Source organism: Otolemur garnettii, unplaced genomic scaffold, assembly GCF_000181295.1.
Source record: "Otolemur garnettii isolate 467f Iridium unplaced genomic scaffold, OtoGar3 scaffold00014, whole genome shotgun sequence".
Lineage (NCBI taxonomy): Eukaryota > Metazoa > Chordata > Mammalia > Primates > Galagidae > Otolemur > Otolemur garnettii.
The window spans coordinates 4728408-4749508 of record NW_003852409.1 but is presented as its reverse complement, the minus strand read 5'-3'; the positions used below and the strand labels follow the sequence as shown (position 1 = coordinate 4749508).

At 39.2% G+C, this 21101-nt stretch overlaps 1 protein-coding gene across 4 annotated transcripts in view; it reads right to left on the bottom strand.

Annotated features, from left to right (window-relative positions):
* INVS (inversin) overlaps positions 1-21101 on the bottom strand; it is a 167720-nt gene that overhangs the window by 58417 nt on the left and 88202 nt on the right. For all 4 annotated transcript variants that reach the window (XM_003785169.3, XM_023510471.1, XM_023510472.1 and 1 more), the window contains exons 4-5: positions 7053-7226; positions 2450-2617 (exon numbers count right to left, since the gene is read on the bottom strand). In XM_003785169.3, coding sequence (XP_003785217.1) covers positions 2450-2617; positions 7053-7226 — 342 coding nt within the window. The remainder of the gene's footprint in view (positions 1-2449; positions 2618-7052; positions 7227-21101) is intronic.

The following is a 21101-nucleotide window of genomic DNA, read 5'->3' as shown; positions in this document are numbered from 1 at the left end:
AGACTCGCTTGAGCCCAGGAGTTGGAGGTTGCTGTGAGCTGTGATGCTACGGCACTCTACCCAGGGGGATAGCTTGAGGCTCTGTCTCAAAAAAAAAAACAGAGTTTACCATCCAAAGATCTATATAAGGAAGTTCTAAGAACTGTATTTCAGGAGGTGAGATAAGTTAGGGCAAAATTTAAGATTCAAGAAAAAATGCAGAGCAAAATGTAAGTTGACATGTAAGTAAAAAAACAGTCAATGTACATATATAAAATAATACTACTTTTACATGTCCAATTTTTGTATTAAAAATATGATTAAATATTTGAATTCCACAGCATTTAAGTTGGAAGTTGGGACAGAGTAATTAGAAAATCTCAAAGCATCTACTGATAAGTATTCAAAGTTAATAAGGAGTAAAGCAAATTGGATAGATACATAGATGATAAACAAAAGTATCAACTGCATTCCTATATACCTGCAACAAATATAAACCAGAGATATGTTCAAAAAAGTTCTAAACAGCACTGTTTGTAAATAGCTACAAACTGGAAACTAGAAACAGTCAAAATACCTATCTATAACAGAATAAATAATGTGTAGTTTATTCATAAAATGGAATACTACATAGCAGTAAAAATCAATACTGCTTACGTTGACACACAGTCACACAGATTAAATCACCAGCCTTAAGGCTGAACAAAAAAACACATTGGACTGGGTACGGTGGCTCATGCCTGTAATCCTAGCACTCCGGGAGGCTAAACCAGGTGGAGTTTGAGCTCAAGAGTTAAGAGACCAGCCTGAGCAAGAGTGAGACTCAATTTCTACTAAAAACATAAAAAAATAAGCTGAGCATTTTGGTGGGGGCCTGTAGCCCCATCTACTTGGAGGCAGAGGCAAGAGGATGGCTCGAGCCCAAGAGTTTGAGGTTGCTGTGAGCTATGATGCCAGGGTATTCTACCTAGGGCAACAGAATGAGACTTTGTCTTTAAAAAAAAGAAAAAGAAAAACATATTGCAACATTGCATAAGAAAACAAACACTATAATTTTGTGTGTCTAAAATTAAAAAAACTAAACACATTGTTTAGGGATATAAGTAAATGTGGTAAAACAACAATGAAAATGAGTGGAATGATAAACACAAATTGAAGACAGTGGTTGCCTCTGGGAAAGGAGAGAAGAGAATAGGACTGGGAGGTCCCTCAAACAGGGACTTCAAAGGTAATGGTAATATACTTTTTCTTCTTTTTTTTTTTTTTTGAGACAGAGCCTCAAGCCATCCCCCTGGGTAGAGTGCCATGGCATCACGCTCACAGCAACCTCCAACTCCTGGGCTCAAGCGAGTCTCCTGCCTCAGCCTCCCAAGTAGCTGGGACTACAGGCGCCCGCCACAACGCCTGGCCATTTTTTGGTTGCAGCCATCATTGTTTGGCGGGCCCGGGCTGGGGTTCGAACCCACCACCTTAGGTGTATGTGGCTGGCGCCTTAGCCACTTGAGCCACAGGCGCCGAACCACTTTTTCTTATTTTTGATGGTGGCTATGAGTATTTGTTTCTTTATTCTTTATATTTTATCTGCATTTTACTGATATTCACTTATATCTATTCACTATTTAATAAAAACACGTATAAAACATAGTAAAGAAATGATAAATTCAGATAATGAATTTAGATGATGGGGACCAGGAATGAGCATGGCATAGCAGAAGTGAATAAATTTAAAAACTGGAATATAGACTCGGCTACTGTAGCACAGTGGTTACGGTGCCAGCCACATACAATGAGGCTGGTGGGACTGCCCTGGGACTGCTAAAACAACAATGACAACTGCAACAAAAAATTAGCCAGGCATTGTGGTGGGTGCCTATAGTCCCAGCTACTTGGGAGGCTGAGGCAAGAGAATCACTCAAGCCCAAGAATTTGAGGTTGCTGTGAGCTGTGATGCCACTGCACTCTACTGAGGGTGACATAGTGAGACTCTGTCTCAAATAAATAAATAAAAATAAAAACTGGAATATAGAAAACTTCTATGTGGTCTTAAATTGTGGCATTAAAATGTTCTGTTTCTCAGGGGATAGGTCCATAAATGTTTGGTATATTCTTTTTTTTTTTGAGACAGTCTCAGACTGTTACCCTTAGTAGAGTGCCATGGTATCACAGCTCACAGCAACCTCAAACTCCTGGACTCAAGTGATTCTCCTGCCTTAGCCTCTCAGGTAGCTGGGACTATAGGTGCCCGCCATAATGCCCAGCCATTTTTTGTTGCAGTTGTCATTGTTGTTAAGCTGGCCCAGGCCAGGTTTGAACCTGCCACCCTTGGTGTATATGGCTGGCACCATAACCACTGTGCTACAGAAGCTGAGTCAATGTTTGGTGTATTCTTTTGCTTATAATTTCCTTGTGTGTCACATATATGCTTTTGTAGATATTGGCCACTCAGGTCTGGCAGCACCATTCTACTCACCAGGATGCATCTCACTGTATGAACGGCACTTGGATCTTTGTGGTTGGCTGCCCAGTGAAGTGGGATCTTGCCTTCCACGTCAGGAATCCCAATGTTGGAATCGTGCTTGATAAGCAGCTTCACGTGCTCAGGGTTGTTATAGTAGGCGCTCCAGTGCAGAGCTGTTTGCTGCCAAAGTGACAGGTTCTCCAAATGAAACAATAGTAACCACAACAATGACAGTAACGACTAACTTTCTCCAAGCTTTTACTGTGTGACAGGCACTGTGGTAAGAGTTTTATACAGTAGTCCCCGGCTCCCCTTCTTGATTTCACTTTCTGTAACACAGCTAGAAAATGTTAAATAGAAAATTCCAGACACAAACAATTTATGAGAGAAAGAGACAGTCTCACTCTGTTGTCCTGGGTAGAGTGCATTGGAATCACAGCTCGCAGCAACCTCAAACCCTTGGGCTTGGGCAATTCTCTTGCCTCAGCCTCCTGAGTAGCTGGGACTACAGGCAATCAACACTACATCCAGCTGGTTTTTCTATTTTTAGTAGAGACAGGGTCTTATTCTTGCTCAGGCTAGTCTCGAACTCCTGAGCCCAAGCAATCTGCCTGCCTCAGACTCCTAGAGTACTGGGATTACAGGCATGAGCCACTGCGCCAGGCCTAATTTATAAGTTTTAAATTATACACCATTCTGAGTAGCATGATGAGATCTCACACTGCTTGTCCTGCCCAGGGCATGAATCTTCCCTTTGTCCAGCACATTCTCTGCCCATTAGTCACTTAGTAGCCAACTTGGCTATAAGATCAACTATCATGATAATGGAATTGCTGTGCTTATGCTCAAATAACCCTTATTTTACTCAATCATGGCCTCAAAGCTTAAAAACAGTGATGCTGATAATTCAGATACGCCAATGAGCAGCCATAAACAAAGTGCTTCGTTTAAGTGATAAGGTGAAAATTCTCTACTTAGTAAGAAGAAAAATGTATGCTGAAGGTTGGTGAGATCTGTGGTAAGAATGAATCTTTTATCTGTGAAACTGTGAAGAAAGAAAAAGAAATCCATTAATAGTCTTGCTTCTGTACCCTAAACCGCAAAAGTTATAGCTACAGGCGGGGCACAGTGGCTCTCGCCCGTAATCCTAGCACTCTGGGAGGCTGAGGTGGGTAGATTGCCTGAGCTCAGGAGGCTGAGGTGGGTGGATTGCCTGAGCTCAGGAGTTTGAGACCAGCCTGAGTTAAAGTGAGACTCTATCTCTAAAAATAGCTGGGCACTGTGGTGGGTGCCTGTAGTCCTAGCTACTTGGGAGGCTGAGGCAAGAAAATTGCTTAAGTCCAAGAGTTTGAGGTTGCTGTGAGCTGTGACATCATAGCACTCTACCAAGGGCAATAAAGTGAGACCCTGTCTCAAAAAAAAAAAGTTATAGCCACAGTGTGTATTAAGTATTTAGTTAAGATGGATAAGGCACTAAATATGTGTGTGGAAGATGGGAGTAGAAAAGTGTCCTATTGGCAGTAATTGGGTTTGGGACTGCTCACAGTTTCAGGTATCCACTGGGGGTCTTGGAACTTATCACCCAGGGACACTGGGGGACTACTGTGTATTGAATCTCATGTAGTCATCATGACATCCCTGGGAGATCAGTACTCTTTTTAATGTGCATGAGACTGATGAGGCAACAAGCACAGGAAGATCAGTAGCCTGCTCAAGGACCTAAGGGAAGTAAGTGGCTGCACTGAGATTTTAACCCAGGCCGTCTGACCCTAGAATCTGACCTCTTAATTATGACAGTCATTTCATTTTTAAGGTACTAACAATAGGACTGAGAAGGAGAAAAGCAGCCCAATAATTTATACATAATTATTAATGAAGTAATGATTTTGATATTGCACTTTTGGTTATTACCAAGTACCTTAAGAATTTGATTTGATAGGATGTTCTGAATTTTAATATATATCAAAAAGAAGATCCATGCATAGGAAATTTATGAATCAGGAATCCATTCCTTGTATCAAATTTAAATTTAACTATAATTTTACAGGATAAATTGCTAGACCTAGTTACTGATGAAAGATACATTTTGAAAACATGGCAGCACTTCCTTTAGTCAATCTAAATACCAGAGAGGCTAAGAGAAAATGATGTTTACTCAGGAATAGGCATTGCAATGGGAATATGAGTACCATAGCAAACTATGTGCATATTCAGAAATGGACAGGAAGACAAAGATTTTTAAAGGACACATGAGAAGGATGACCTAATTGTTTCAGAATTATTATTCTTGCCTATCAGGATCAATAACAAGGTTGGTGTCAGTCTGAGCTTGCATAGGCTGTTGCTGGGCAGATGTCCTCACAGAACTGTTTTCTGTGTAAGGTTGCGATGGCCTTCGTACAAGGTCGCAGTTTTTGCAGTCTTTCGTGATAGTTTTATTCCCAGGCATACCAGTGTGAGAACCCTCTCTTTATAGCCTTCCCCAGACTCTAGTTGTCAGAGTATTTTTGTTTTGTTTTGTTTTTAACACAAGCAACTCCATTTTGAGTTTGACAACTTTCACACTTTATTTCAGATGAAAGTTAAAAATCGTCACCCTGAACTTGCTGAAGTTGCTTTAAAATTTCGTGTTCCATGCTTACCAACGTATTTTTGCTAGACTGGTTTCCCTACTAGGAGAAACAGCCTTAAGGAAAAACACAGAAGCTGTTCAGATACACGTTATCCAGAAGCGGAACTGCTGGACGGGGGTGATGCGCTGTGTAAGTTTTGAGGAATTGCCATGCTGTTTTCCACGGTGGCTGTACCACTTCACACTCTGACCAGGGAGCACACGGGTTCAAACTTCTCTATATCCCTTCAACACTTGTTATTTTCTGTTTTTGTGGTAACAGCCATCCTAAAGGGCGTGAAGAATTAGCTCATTGTCTTGATCTGCATCTCCCTAGAGATTAGTGATGCTGACCAGCTCTTCATGGGTTCCTTGGCCATTTATATATCTTCTTGGAGAAATATCTGCTTGGCTCACTTGTAAATTAGATTGTTTGTGGGTTTTTTTTGTTCATTTCTGTGTATGTTAGAAAATAATTGATCTGTGCTTGATTGAAAACTTAGAAAAACCTTGACCCCTCACCACACATAGTTGGAGAATCACTGCTCTAGACTTGCTTTCCTCTCGTGCCTTCCTGGATTATACAGATTCATCTTCCATTTGGCTGACTAGATAGCCTTGCTCCCTGTTCAAGAGCAGAACATAGATACTGGAAGACAGCAAGCAGGAAGTTCCCAGAATATATTGGGAAGGCATTATGAGACCCCAGGACATTTTATACCTTCTTAAACTATTAATGAGTCTTTGTGGATTGATCAAAGTACTTTTTTCAGTGAAATATTAGTACTACAAATACTGTGAGTTAGGAATAATATTAATGTACAACAGTTCTAAAGTTAAAATTGATCTTTGGATGACTATTAAACAAAATCTGAAAACTACATAAAGAACACTACACGTATGAAAGGATTACTGATGTTAAACCCAGTGGATTTAATGATAAGGGTTTTCATTGCATGGGAGCACTGGGGATAGTAAGACTATGACTTAGGTGCAGGAAAGGAAGAGGATTATTGCACTTGTCATACTCAAGAGCATACTTTTTCCTTGTGAAGAATAATCAGAGCATCAATCTAAACAATGATCAGCTTATACTATATGCTAAAATTCAGGAGCAGGGAAGATACATAATGAATCCTAGTTATAAATGCCAGAGCGGGTGTTAGAATTGAAATGAAACTGATAATTATTTTATAGCTAACATTTATTGAGAGCATATTATGCACTGAGCATTGCGCTAAGGTATTTATATGTATTATCTCATTTTATCTTCAATAATCCTATTATCATTTTTTTTCATATATGAGAACATTGAGGCATAGAGGAGTTAAGGACACAGAACAAGTAAGTGGTGGCTTCTGGGTTGAAACACAAGAGTTTGATACCAAAGTGCAGGCCATTAGACCATTATGCACTCAGCACATTGCCTGGGACATTTAGCCACCAGGAGTCTAACTACAACTACCCGTTAATTCTTGGGTTTTAGAGTCAGACAACCCTGGATTTGAATTCCAGTTTTGCCACTTACATCTTGGGTAAAATCTTAAGCTTTCTGAGCTTTAGTTATTCTGTCTATAAAAAGGAAGATGGGTCTGGGAAGGGTGGCTTGTGCCTATAATCCTGGCACCCTGGGAGGCTGAGGCGAGTGGATTGCTTGAGCTCAGGAGTCAGAATAGGCCTGAACAAGAGAAAGACCCTGTCTCTACTAAAAATAGAAAAACTAGCCAGGCATTGTGGCAGATACCTGTTGTACAGCTACTCAGGAGGCTGAGGCAGGAGGACTACTTGACCCCAGGAGTTTGAGGTTGCTGTGAGCTGTGACACTATCGCACTCTAGCCTGGGCAATAGAGTTATAAGTGAAATACTTTCCTTGGCTATGGGGAGACTTGGAATTTTTCTACCATGTAGATGGGTAGTAATTTAGGCCTTCTTCCTTGAGATTTCACATAAAAGAAGTGTTTACTTTTTGCTTTTATTTGTCTTTGATTTTGACAGTCCAATACCTTGTTTTTATCCTGTGTGTCCACTTCTCCTGGTGCCATAAACTTCAGTAGAAGTGCCAAGCACTTAGGGCTCCTATGCCTGGTGGTCAAGTGCAAAGGGGTCATCTCTTCTAGATCCTTCTGCATCCAGTTTGCTCTGCGTGTAAGTAAGAGTTTCATGAAGCGATAATTTCCCTAAATAAAAAAAAAAAAAGAGATGGTAAGAAGACATTTGCTTTGGGACCAAACATTTTATTACATTTTTAAAGGTATTAAGTATTTTAATTACTCTCCTAGAGTAATAACATTTAGAAAAATTAATAAAAGAAAAAAATACTTATAATTGTGCAATACAAAGATATCAATTGTTTTATTTTTTCAAGTTCCCTTCCAATTACTTTCTACATAAATATAACTTACATAGTGGCTGGTCAATATTTTATTGGGCAAAGGTAATATTTTTATTTAACCAGTCTATTATTGCTAGATATTTTCAATATTTTCTTTTATAGAAGATGTCTCAATGTACATCTTTTATCACAAAGATTTTTTTCTAGTTTTTTTTCGTAAAAATAAATTATCAGGAACCAAATTACTAGGTCAAAGAAGTATGTACATCTTATGGTATTTGGTTAATTTTCTGAATTGCTATCTAGTAACAACAGTGTGTAAGTGTTTTAGTTTCAGCACATTCTGACCAACATAGCATCTATTTTTATATTCAAAGTACAATAACCTTGTGAATAAGCAAAGATGTAAAATCCCAATTTACAGGTGAGGGTACTGAGATTCAAAGGGTAATCCTTTGTTTTGTTCATAATCTTTTGGTTAACAAGGAGGGGATGGTTAGCTTTCTTGGGGAGAAACATTTATGTCTACAAATAAGGTAGAAGCAGTTTATTCAAAGTTTGTATCTCAGATTCATATGGTCACCTGACATCAACCCTGAAGTCACTGCAGACCCATTTATTTGCAGGCAATACTCTCTCCACATTACTTAAATCCTCCACCTGGAGAAAGAAGCTTAGCTACAAGGACTAGAACAAATACAGCTATACATAGTTAAGTCTGTATAATATGGGAACTTTGAAACAAAACAAAATTCTCTAAAATTGTTTTTCTGAGCTCTTTTCTCAGATGCTTACTTTCAATCCTGGTTGGAGATTTCTGTATGCTTGGTACCAGAGATAGTTCAAGGTCAACATGACAAGACAGTATTGTGTGAGTTCACTGCCTATTACGCTGCTTCACTGTCTATTTATCTGTCCCTATTCAAAGCATAATGGCAGCAGGGTCATCTGTCCTTTCCATCTTCCCAGACCCTCCACATCCCTAACCTTGCAAGAAGTGAGGCCCTTTAATATTTTAACACACTGATATTCTACTATAAGGAACTATCAATATTGGTCAGGAAGGCATTGTTAATCAAGCCAACCACCCGCTCTAAGGAATGTGAGGTTCTAAGGCAAAGGGGAGAGCTACAGTGAGAAGCAGGATAAATGAGACTTGCCCCCTTGCCCCTGGGGCAGAGATAAGAAGAGATACTAAAGACTATTGTCTCCTCTGAGAGAGGCTTTCCTGCTAACCCTCTGCACAACTCACTTTGCACCTTGTCATTTGCTTTAGAGTAAGTACTTCTCAGGTGTATCACCTACACAGTTGTTTGCTTCCCCTCACTGTGACCCCCCCACCATAGACTATAGGCTCCATTAAGGCAGAGACTATGTTTTATCGACCGATGTGTTCAGTATAGTTACTGGCACAAAAAAAGGGCTTAATTATTAATTAATATTACTTGAAAGACTGAATAACTTTGTTTTTACTTAAAAATTCTTATTTGCTGTTGCTCTATTAGATCCTAACAGTTAAGAATCTTAATTCTCAAATGTCTGGTATTTGGTTATTCTCACTTTTCCATATTTGTTTATTTGAGCGTCATTAGTGTGTGCATCATTTATCAGGACTTCTCATTTCATTCTGTGCCAGCTCTTGACAAGGAAGGTGCTAAAATTTCCTCAAGAGGGCACCCTGCTCTAAATTTCTCAACATCTTTTCTTTGAAAAAAGAAAAAATGCGTAGGAAAAACAAATCTATGTGACACTTCATACTGAAAAATAAGGTTTGACCTTTCTGAGCATAACATTTCAAATATTACAGAATAATTCATCATGACCTTTTAAAGATATTCAATCAGCCAGTCATTCTGATTGTGAAATTAGAGGAAATGAGAAGGAGAAAAAGGAAACCAGTATGTTGGTCTATGTGTATGTTGGTAGGGTGACTACCGAGTTCCAGACACAGTGCTTGGCCTATTTACATTTTACACTGCTGGGGAATCTACCTACACCAAACAAGGTACATCTCAGTAATAATATTTACTCATTTATTCAACATAGTCATCAAGCTTTGTTATAAAGTTGATGATAGAACCGTCTTTGTACTTTGCTTTACTTGTTAGAGACTCTTTGACATGAATTTCATCTTTGCTTCTCAGAGAAGTATCAAGGAAAATTTTTATAGATTAAATGCATTATCCTCCTGCACCTCTATTTTCTCATCTGTTAAACAGGAGATAATAATTGTACCTGAAATTATTATTCATATGAAATGAGATAAATAATATTTATAAAAGTACTCAGAACAGTGCACAAAGCAAATGCTAAGTGAAGGTTTGCCACGATTATGAGTAATTTTCTAGGGTGGAGAAGGCACCCAAATGCAGATGGTCAGGCAGAACCAGGAATGGGCCATGATAGGGAGATTTGATTGTAGTACACACGGTTCAGCTAGTGATTAAGGAGAGAACCAAGATTAGGAAAAGAGAAAAATAAAAATAGTCAAAATGCTATAAATAGAGTTATCTGCTGGAGATACAGTCCAAGACCCCCAGCGAATACCTGAAACCACAGATAGTACCAAACTCTCTATATATGTTTCTACCTACATATACACACTTGTAATAAAATTTAATTTATAAATTAGTTGCAGTAAGAGGTTAACAGTAACTAATAATAAAATGGAACAATTACAACAATATATTGTAATGAAAGTTATGTTAATATGGTCTTCCTCTTTTTATCTCTCAAAATACCTTAAGATTTTTCAGACCATAGTTTACCATAGTTAACTGAAACTACAGAAAGCAAAACCATGGATAAGGGAGGACTCCTGCAGTGGTTTTTCTGATTTTTTTTTCTTACATTGAGAAAGATGTCTATATTCTACCTACAGATAATAAATGATACTACCAGACCAACAAGGGCATACCTGATAGGAACTGAGCTGCTACCTGGGGAAGGGGTTCTATTCCAAAGGACAGGAGCTCACAGGATGTTATCTACAGAAAGAATATAATTCACTCGGTCTGAGATCAACCTCCTTGGTCTCATAAACACATACTGATTAAAAGAGCAGGAGGGACAGAGGACTTCAAGAGTTAAAAAAAGAAAAATGTCTCCAGTGTCAGTACAAAAGGGGAAGATTGTAGTGTACGGTAGTAAGCTAATTTGACAACCTTCTGAGAGTTGTCTTACCCTTGGGGCCACCCTGTTACAGGCCACTTTGCTTCCTGCAAAGTCCTCTTGATGAGAAGCAAACAAAATGTCTAAACATTTCCTCAATATTGCTTAAACCAAGGACTTGTTAAGTTTTTAGGAATAATCTTACAAGACAAATACTTTGGGGAAGATTTGGAAGGTAATTACTCAGAGCAGCCCCCATAAGGGCACTCCTAGAAACTGTCCTGAAGTGAGGATTGTTTGCTTTGGCATCTGCTTTTGTAATTTCTGACTGGACAGGAAATAGTACGAGAGAGAAGGAGATTCCTAAGAAAACTGATGGTAGGTTGAGCAGAAGTAAGAGAGCTGAAGTTTCAGAAACGTCTTGATTTAGTCACTGAAAGGACATTACTCTGATATGATCAGGTCCTTTGTGCCTCTGAAATGTGAAAAATTTCCCAGTATTTCTGAAACAGTGAATAAAATGCTTTTCTTGTTTTTTGTTTTTCATTAGGTTGTCTTAATTCTCATTTTAATCTTCCTATAATTATTAACAAGAGCCTCTTTTGTCTGTCATGCAAACGATTATAATATTTGAATTTTCCCCAAATGCACAAAAAAGCATACAATCTCTGGAAAGAGAATGAAAAAATTATCTGACCTGGAGAATAGCAATCAAAATAAATCTGGGAAAGAAATCAGCTCCAAATGCTCATTTTAGCTTTAGATTTTTGTCTGTCCAGTTCTCTTAAGATGAATTCCTTTTTTTGTACATGTGTGACAGAGTGGTCCTAGGATTGAGTGCTGTAGTGTCATAGCACACAGCAACCTCAAACTCTTGAGTTCAGGGGATCCCCTTGCCTCAGCCTCCTGTGTAGCTGGGACGACAGGCGCCAACCATGATGCTCAGATAATTTTTCTATGTTTAGCAGAGACAGGGTCTTGCTCTTGCTCAGGCTGGTCTCAAACTCCTGAGCTCAAACAATCCACCTGCCTCAGACTCCCAGAAGGCTAGGATTACATAGTTATTTAATCTTAATAACAATCATATGGAGATTTTGAGTGCAATATTTTGATATTTTGCGTTAGATTTTTCATTGTTAACGATTAAAACACAACTGCTACATTTCATGATTCCTTTTTGTCACCAATTCCATTTCCTTTTCTTCCTCTTTGGAGACTACCTTGAATTTGATGTTTACCATACCAAAGCATGCTTTTATACTTTTATTTCATATATATACATACATAGATGTACATGAACTACTAGTATTGTTTTAAATGTTTTCAATCTTTATATGAACAGTCCTGTTTTAATTATTTGCCATCTTTTACTCAAAACAATATTTCTGAGATTTATCCAACCTGCTTTGGTTCACAACTTTGCATGGGGTAAATATTCTGTCATGTGAAAATAATATATTTATTCTTCTCTACAGTAATATTTAGTATGTTTCTAATTTTTTACTATTACAAACAATACTGTAATGAATATTCTTGTGTATCTGCCTAGTAAGAGTGCAAGAATTTCTGAAACTGTTGGATTGAATTTGCTCTCAAAGTAGCTACTCCAGTTTCTATTCCCTCCAGTAATGTATGAGAATTCTTATTTCTCCACAACCGTGTCATATTTGTTTTCAGTTATGTCATACTTGCTAAGTTTTGCCCATCGTACAGGTATATAGTACATTTCCCTAATTGAGTTGGAAATTTTTTTTTTTTTTTTGAGTAAGAGTCTCAAGCTGTCGCCCTGGGTAGAGTGCTACGGTGTTATACCTCACAGCAACCTCAAACTCTTGGGCTTAAGCAATTCTCTTGCCTCAGCCTCCCAAGTAGCTAGAACTACAGGTGCCTTCCACAACACCTGGCTATTTTTGTTGTTGTTGTTGCTATTGTTGTTTTAGCTGGCCTGGGCCGGGTTTGAACCCGCCAACCTCGGTGTATGTGGTTAGTGCCCTATATACTGAGCTACGGGCGCCACCTGAGTTGGAATTTTTTAATTAATGTTTGTTTACTATTTGTTCCTTCTTTGGTACATAGCCTTGTATTGTTTACTTATTTCAAAAATTCGCTATTTGTCTTTTTCTTACTGATCTATAGGAGTCCTTTGTACATTTTGGATACGAATTCTCGGTTGGTTTTGCAAATATCTTACCTCTTTTGTGGCTTATCTTTTTACTTTGTTTTTGCTCTTCCAATAAGGAAAAAATCATAACCTGAATGGTAATATTATTTAGCTTCCTTAGCATTAAATTTCTTCATATATTTTGGTCCCTTTTTGTAGGTTTATGTTATTTAATTTTTAAATTCTTTTTAGAGATGGTGTCTTGCTCTATCTGCCTCCTTTAGGGGAAATAATTAACAGACTTCAATGCCCAATACTTGGCTAACATTGCCAATAGCAGCCCTTTTTGCCACTAAAAGACCAAAGAGGCCTGATGTTTGCCCCAGACCAACAGTTTGGGACCTGTGTTTCCCAATTAACCTCTCTGCATTTGTGTCCTCTCTGTGTTACCAGTGCTTATATTTACTTTCATTATAGTTGAGGGGAAAACAAGCTTCACTATACATACAAAAATGTTCATTATATATATTTTTATATTTATAGATTTATATACAATTTACCCTGGAAATATTATAATTATGTTTATAATAGCACATACAAACATAAAGTAGGCAACCTGTCATATTTCGTTCTAAATACTAACCATATTATACACCAAAAATATATTATTTAAAATTGAAAATCATAGAAACATGATTTGTTATTAATTCTAATGGCATTTATACAATTATATATTTGTAAACTCTGAAGTCATTTACAGTGTAAATTTTTTATTTTTTTGAGACAGAGCCTCAAGCTGCCCCCCTGGGTAGAGTGCCGTGGATTACAGCTCACAGCAACCTCCAACTCCTGGGCTCAGGCGAGTCTCCTGCCTCAGCCTCCCAAGTAGATGGGACCACAGGTGCCCGCCACAATGCCCAGGCTATTTTTTGGTTGCAGCCGTCATTGCTGTTTGGTGGGCCCGGGCTGGATTTGAACCTGCCACCTTAGGTGTATGTGGCTAGTGCCTTAGCCACTTGAGCCACAGGCGCGGAGCCAGTGTAAAATTTTTTAAAAACAATCCCTAACCCTAGGAAGCACAAAGGTCACAAATACAATAATTTCATGATATCAAACTTCTCTGTGGTGGCTTGGAGACACAAATGAGTTTTGCAAATACTACAATAGTGTTGGGAGAGGCTATCTGCCATGTGCCTTGAGAGTCCCTGCATACATTTGCAGGCATACCAAGAATGCAAAACCCTGAACTCCTGTTTACTATGGCCATTTTTCAAGGTAGGGGTTGCGGTGAGCAATCTCAAGGGATGAAGTAATGTCACCCACTAGGAAAAAGAGCAGGCTGCTTACTACTTACTGATAGCTGGGAATTACCCATATTTAGCAGGCTTCAGATGTTTTGTAAACCCACTGTGTGCTGTGGCCCTCTGAGTCCATGCTTCTGGGGGGCAGGGGAGACTGATGCCAACATGCAGGTACTCACGGCACTCGCTATGCCCTCAGTAATGAAGCTTTTTATCTCTGTTCAGAGTCTTGTGTCTTATGTCGGTATCTGCAGCTAAGTTATTTCCTTATAAGTAGGACTTACAAGACAGTAAAAACAGGATGAGATGCTGACAGAGACATAATTTTCTTGAAGAATAATGATAAGGGCCCTGTTGGTCCATTCTCAGGCATCTTCAGGTTCAAGGATGAGAAGACTCCTGCAGATCATGACTAGGTGGAGGGCAAGATGGGGTAAGGGACTTCACTATCTTATCTGTTAGTGAGCCTGAGTGGTGAGAGGTAGGATTAAAGCATGCTGCCCAAATAATGCTTTTGTCTTTGCTCACTTTCCTTTGGGAAGGCAGAGGAAGGTACATTACATGATGATGGGGCAGCAAGCCGAAAGGCGATGTTGTGTCTGCTAAGCCAAGGGATTTCTAAAACAGGAATGGTGAGTGCAATGGGGGCCTTGCTCTTTGATACAGAACTTTGAGTGGTCTGAAAACATCAGGAGCTCATTTGGTTGAGACGTGTGAATAGATGCTCAAAAGTGAAAGTGAGGGCAAAGCCTTGCCTAACAGCACAGAGCCAGTTGCGCTGTGTGTTGATCCCTGTTGTGGCCTCACTTGTTTGGCAACTAGGACAAAGTACTATGCAGAGAGACGGCCACTGTCTGAAGCAAAGCCACTGGCCTAATGGTTTTAATGCCTTGGCTTGGTTTACTTATGGTTTGGCTAATTATAAAACATGATGGTGTCCATTAGGAGGCAGTAATTACTCCAAGCTCAGTGACAACTCTGGAAGAGTAACAGTGGCAATGGCCAAGTCAGGGCAATGGACTGAAATGAAAGCCATCACCGTTATCTTAGGCAATACTCTTACAGACTAGTCATATGTTCACTAAGTCCTTGGGATGTTGCCACTTGGAAGACTATAGATGGCAGTTTAAACACTTTCCTCTTTGGGACCATGCACTGTGGAAACAAACTGGCTGCCAATGGGACAGCCTTGAGTCACTCATGTAGATGCCCTGAGTAGGGTCTGTTCTCTGAGAAGACAGAATGGAGCAAGTTGTTGAAAAAGCCTGCATTGCCCAGGTCACTGGCCACTTGCCAGTGGGTCTATCATTGCACTAGATAAGGCAATGAATCCATCATCATAGAATAGGCATAAAGTAAAAGGTCTGTTTTTGATGCCCCAAAAGGAGGTGACAGTACATGGAGCCCTGCCTCTGCCTGTTCCCAGCAAGAACTGTTGATCACTCACTTCTGGGCCCACCTCAGGTCTCACCACTGTAGACATTTTTTAGATTATAGTGTTGGTGTTTCAGTCGGAACAGCCTACTCCAGCCATAGCACAGACATCCTTAAAACTACACTGTTTCATGTTTTTGTGTTTTCAGACCATCTACAGTCTGACTACCATGTGCCTCTTGTTGCAAAGACCATGTGATAACAGGCCAACAGTTAAGACATCTGATGGACATTCTATGCTCTGTACATCCTCAGGTATCAGGGATTGTTGAGAGATAGAATGACCTTCTTGAAAAGCAACTCAAAAATATTTCTGGTTCTACCTCTGTTACTTCCTTCTGGTCCCCAATGAGACAATTTTGTTACCGAATGTGGACATCCCCAGGAAGAATAACCTCCTCCTTGCAGACTCTTGGGCAATAATCAGGGCAAAAGGAGTGGAGGATTACATACAGGTATTTTGAAAATTCAGAATTCTGCGCTGCCTGTTCTTGGTTATGCTGCTTTATTTTCCCTAAAATCAATCTTAGGTTGGCCTGATTGATATATCCCCTGGTGGTATCCCAGGCAATTGTGACTTAGAAATTCAAGCTTAATTCTGATTCACTCGCAAGGATTTATCTATTCATGATATGGTCCTGGGTCATAAACATCTACAAGAACCACTTGAGTACACTGCTCACTAAATAATCCCATAGTGTTCCACATCCACCAAAGCGGGAGATATAATTAATGGGTAAATACGTCCCATATGCACTTACCTTTCTAGATGGAAGGTATGGGTATAGGTATAATAAGAAGATGATTGAAAAAAAAGGTGATGTCATATGATCTGGGATGGGACACATTAATTCTGTGGCTAAACAGGGAAAGCAACAACCTCAGCACTGGAAGAGAATACCTTAGTTAGACATTGGGAGATGGAGGAGGGAAGGCAATTAATATTCTCTTTGTCTTCTGAATCCAGTACCACATCTTAAGAAAACAAAGATATGGTTAGCCACTTGAATCAAATAGCAGGTGAAGCTAGCCATCTGACCTGCTGTGTTGACCATTCCCATCCATGTGCTATGTACAAAACAGGAAAATCCATATGAACATTGGTGTCCCTGAATTCTTTCGCTATACTTGATACCATCAGTGACAGCTCCTGAACATGGCCCCCAATTCACATAGAAACCCAGGGACTGGCGCATCAGATTAAAACCTTATTTTAATCTGGTAGATACAAATACATATCCCTCTTCTACTGTCTGAGAAGCCCTGGGTCATGCCATGTGTGGTAATCAAAGTTGCAAACTATTTGCTGATATAGCCCCTGTATTAAACCCCTGATTTAAGTATAACAACAAATACCAAACTAAAGTGACTTGTCCCTCTCCAGGTTTGATGTGGGGGACAGTAGGCCATAAGATTACTCTATTGGGTTTGAACATTGCTTTCTAGCTCATCTAGTGTTGCTTCTAATTATTGTCAGTGACATCAAAGATTAGCAGAACAGCCTAAACCTGTGGATCGCAATCCCTTTGGGGTCGAGTGACCCTTTCACAGGGGTCACTTAAGAACATCGTGCATATCAGGTATTTACATTATGATTCATAACAGTAGCAAAATTACAGTTATAAAGTAGCAATGAAAATAATTTTATGGTTGGGGGTCACCATAACATGAGGAACTGCATTAAAGGGTCCTGGCATTAGGAAGGTTAAGAACCACTGGCCTAAACTGTATTACATGGGTCACAATAGATAACAGACTGGCCTTAGAATTGCACCCTGGGCTCAGCGCCTGTAGCTCAAATGGCTAAGGCGCTAGCCACATATACCTAAGGTGGTGGATTCGAATCCAGCCTGGGCCCGCCAAACAACAATGATGGCTGCAACCAAAAAACAGCCGGGTGTTGTGGCAGGTGCCTGTGGTCCCAGCTACTTGAGAGGCTGAGGCAGGAGACTCACTTGAACCTAGGAGTTGGAGGTTGCTGTGAGCTGTGATGCCACAGCACTCTACCCAGGGGGACAGCTTGAGGCTCTGTCTAAAAAAAAAAAAAAAAAAGAAAGGAATTGCACCCTGGCTGTCTGAAGTCAGACCTACTCTCTCCCCTGTTATTTATTCACAGTTGAGTCAGTCCAGGATACCGAGGGACATAGTTGAAGTCAGTATCATAGGATGTTTTTATTCTGATGCTTGATGTCCTGGTAATTAAATGTCTTACGAGACAATTAAAGCTTCTGGTCTCAGCTTCTCTTAGATTAATCAAGAATGGCTGATGGAGTGGCATACTCATGTTAAGAAAATATTAGGCTGAGGGATGGGTTGTTGGAAGAGGTACTCTACCATGGGCCTGAAGTGTCCTTGTGTGTTTTAATTGGGTATGCCAAGAATTCAAAGTCTTGACCACTTTTTACTTATACAGCTTCTCAGGACTGTGTTTATAATAAGCAACTGGAAAGATGAGGTTATGATAAGGTTATTTCTTCCTTTGGGTTTACTTATTGCTTACTATAGTAGTAGTGGTATAGTATAGTGGTAGATTCCTGAGGTTCAGTATTCCTCAATTGGGATGGAAACCCACTGTGTGCAGTATCCATCCTAGCCCTCTCAAACCCTTCCATGCTTCTTTTATTTAGTTATTTATTTTTTGAGACAGAGTCTCACTATGTCACCCTGGGGAGAGGACTGTGGCGTCACAGTTCATAGCAACCTCAAACTCTTGGGCTTAAGCGATTCTCTTGCCTCAGCCTCCCAAGTAGCTGGGATTACACTACAGGCACCAGCCACAATGTCTGGCTATTTTTTGTTATAGTTTTCATTGTTATTTAGCTGGCCTGGGCTGGGTTTGAACCTGCCAGCCTCGCTGTATGTGGCTGGCACCGTAACCCCTGTGCTATGGACACTGTAACCTCTTCCATGCTTCTTGGGGGCAAAGGAAACCAATGTAAATATATACGTGCTCATGCTTTTTGTTGTGCTATAACAAACACCTCTGTTTGTGAGCCTAGAGTCTTACGTCTATTGTCAGCATCCACAAAACAGTAACAGACTAACCTTGTACTTTATGTGTAGGACAAATTCAAATCTCAGACCATGCGAAGAATTCTGTATCATTGTAACATGGAAGGCCATGTAATAAGAAGTGAAAATATGACTAAAGAGGTGGGCAGAAGGTAGAAACAGGCAGTCTAATGTGGCATGATGTGGAACCTAAAATTTATCATATTAGTAAAAGGGAATGTTATAGACTGAGAATGTGCCTTCCCCCCCAAAAATGATGTTGAAATTTCAACTGCCAATGTGATGGTGATGGGATGTGGGACCTTTGGAAGATGATTAGGTCACAGGAGTGGCATCCTTATAAATGGGATAGGTACCCTTATAAAAGAGACCTGAGATGACTCTCTCACCCCTTTCTGTCATTGAGGACACAATGAGAAGACAGCCATCTATGAATGAGGAATTTGGCCCTTCCCAGACACTGAATCTGTCAGTTCCTTGACCTTGGACTCCTGTTTGCAGAACTAAGAAAGAAAAGTCTACTGTTCAGTCTATGACATTTTTGTTATAGCAGCCCAAGCAGACTAAGACAAGGAGCAATGAAGAGTTTAAGAAGGAAATGAGAGGACTGGATTTGTGCTTTTAGAAAATGCTCTGGGGTTGTGTGAAGCATTGATTTGAGGGGAACAAATCTTTAGGCAAGCAGAGCAGTTAGGGGACTAGTACACCAATTCAGATAGAAGTGTTGAGAGCTAAGAGGAAATAAGGGAATAGATTAGTGAAATACTACATATGTAAGAGGATTCCTGAATGGGTACAAGATGAAGCGTGCTGCCAACAACTGAAAAGATAGAAGGAAAATCTGGGCTAGAAATGAAGATTTTGAGTTCTGTTTTTATTTTTTTTTTAACATGTGGAGTTTGAGGCATCTGAGCAGAATCTATGTAGAGATGTCTAGCAAAAAAAAAAAGGGGGGATATATATGGATCTGAAGATTGGAGGAGATGGCTGGATTTAAGGAACAGGTTTATGAGGCGTTTATGCTAATAGTTGCTTCGATTTTTTTCTCAAAAGGCATTAATTTTCTGATATAAATCAAGGCACATTAAACTGTAAATATAAATCTCTACATCCTTCTTAAAATATAAATGTAATTTAAATATCCACATAAATGGCTCAGTACAATGCAAATATGATATCACTACCACATGAAACACATAGTATATGAGATTAGAAAGGGGAACACTTTCTCATATGCTTAATTTTCTCATCTCAGTTGATTTATACGTCTGGTTATATACTCTGGTTTCTTAGTCTTTAAAGTACATTTTTATATGAGAGGAAACAGTTATAAAATTCAAGTCACTGAGTACAATCCATTACATAGTATAACCTTTATGGAAAGCTGTATGGAGATACCTCAAGGAACTTAAAGTAGACCTACCATTTGATCCAGTAATCACACTGCTGGGTATACACCCAAAGGAAAAAAGGTCATTTTATACAAAGGATACCTGCATGTAAATGCTTATAGCAGCACAATTTACAATCACAAAGATGTGGAAACAAAACAAGTGCCCATCAATACATGTATACATGGATTGATAAAATGTGGTATGTGCATAGTATAGAGTACTATTCAGCCATAAATAAAACAGCAATTTTTTATGACAACCTGGATGGAACTGGAAAGCATTCTTCTAAGTGAAACATCTCAAGAATGGAAAAACGAACACACATTGTCAATACCAAGTTGGAACTAATTGATCAACACTTAAGTGCATGTGCGGAAGTCAATCTCAATGAAAATCAACCTCGGGGAGGGAGGAGGAGGAGATGGGCATATTCACACTCCACACTATCTGGGTAAAGGGCACACTTATAACTTTAACTCAATCTGTACCAAAAAAAGTGCATAACAAAAACACATGTACCCCCTAAAATTCTGAAATAAAAGAAAATCAAGTCACTGAAAGACACAAATTTACTGTGCTATAGAAAAGAAATTAAATCTGTATTGCTTTTCCCAATGACAGACACTTTCCCTCTATCCTTAAACTTCTGTCAAGTCTAAATTCTGTGTTTTAATATTAAAATTTCTAATTACTCATCGAATATGATGCTAACCATATCACTAACCTGCCATCTTAAGCAAATAAAAAAGTTTTTTTAAAAGTAATTTAACAATTCTCTAAGCAAAGGAATGGTGTTTCAAAGAAAGATTAGGAGCTTTATTTGCTATTTCCAAGTTTAAGATGTTCATCCATCTGGCAGAACAGCTAGACAATACATCAGCCAAGAACATCTCTCCGGCTTGAAAAAGATTCTGGCTCTATAAAAGGAACTGACTGAAGGAAAGGCAACGTCTTTAGTTGCTCTGGGGCTGAACTCTTCTAATATTTCTCCCCAATGCCTCCTCCAAGCCTTGGCTTCATCCACTAACTTAGTTTCCATAGGAATAGACTGAGGTATCAAGTGGCACACTGTCAAACAGCACAAGGGAAAGAGAAAATCTTACTGTCAAAGAAATATTTTTCTCCATGAAAGGAACTACGGAAGGGTATTTTTGACTCTGAGCCTCCTTTACCCAACGCCAGATTTTTCATTCTGCTTTTCCTAACAAACATGGCTTATTTTATTAGGTTATTATGAGAATTGGTGCTCCCAGTGGAGAGTATTTCATATATAGAAGACTAACAGAAAAATAAATATTGAAAAATTTTATAAAAGGTCGTAATGCTTTTTTTCTACAAAGATAATTCTTTTTTTTTTTTTTTTTTTT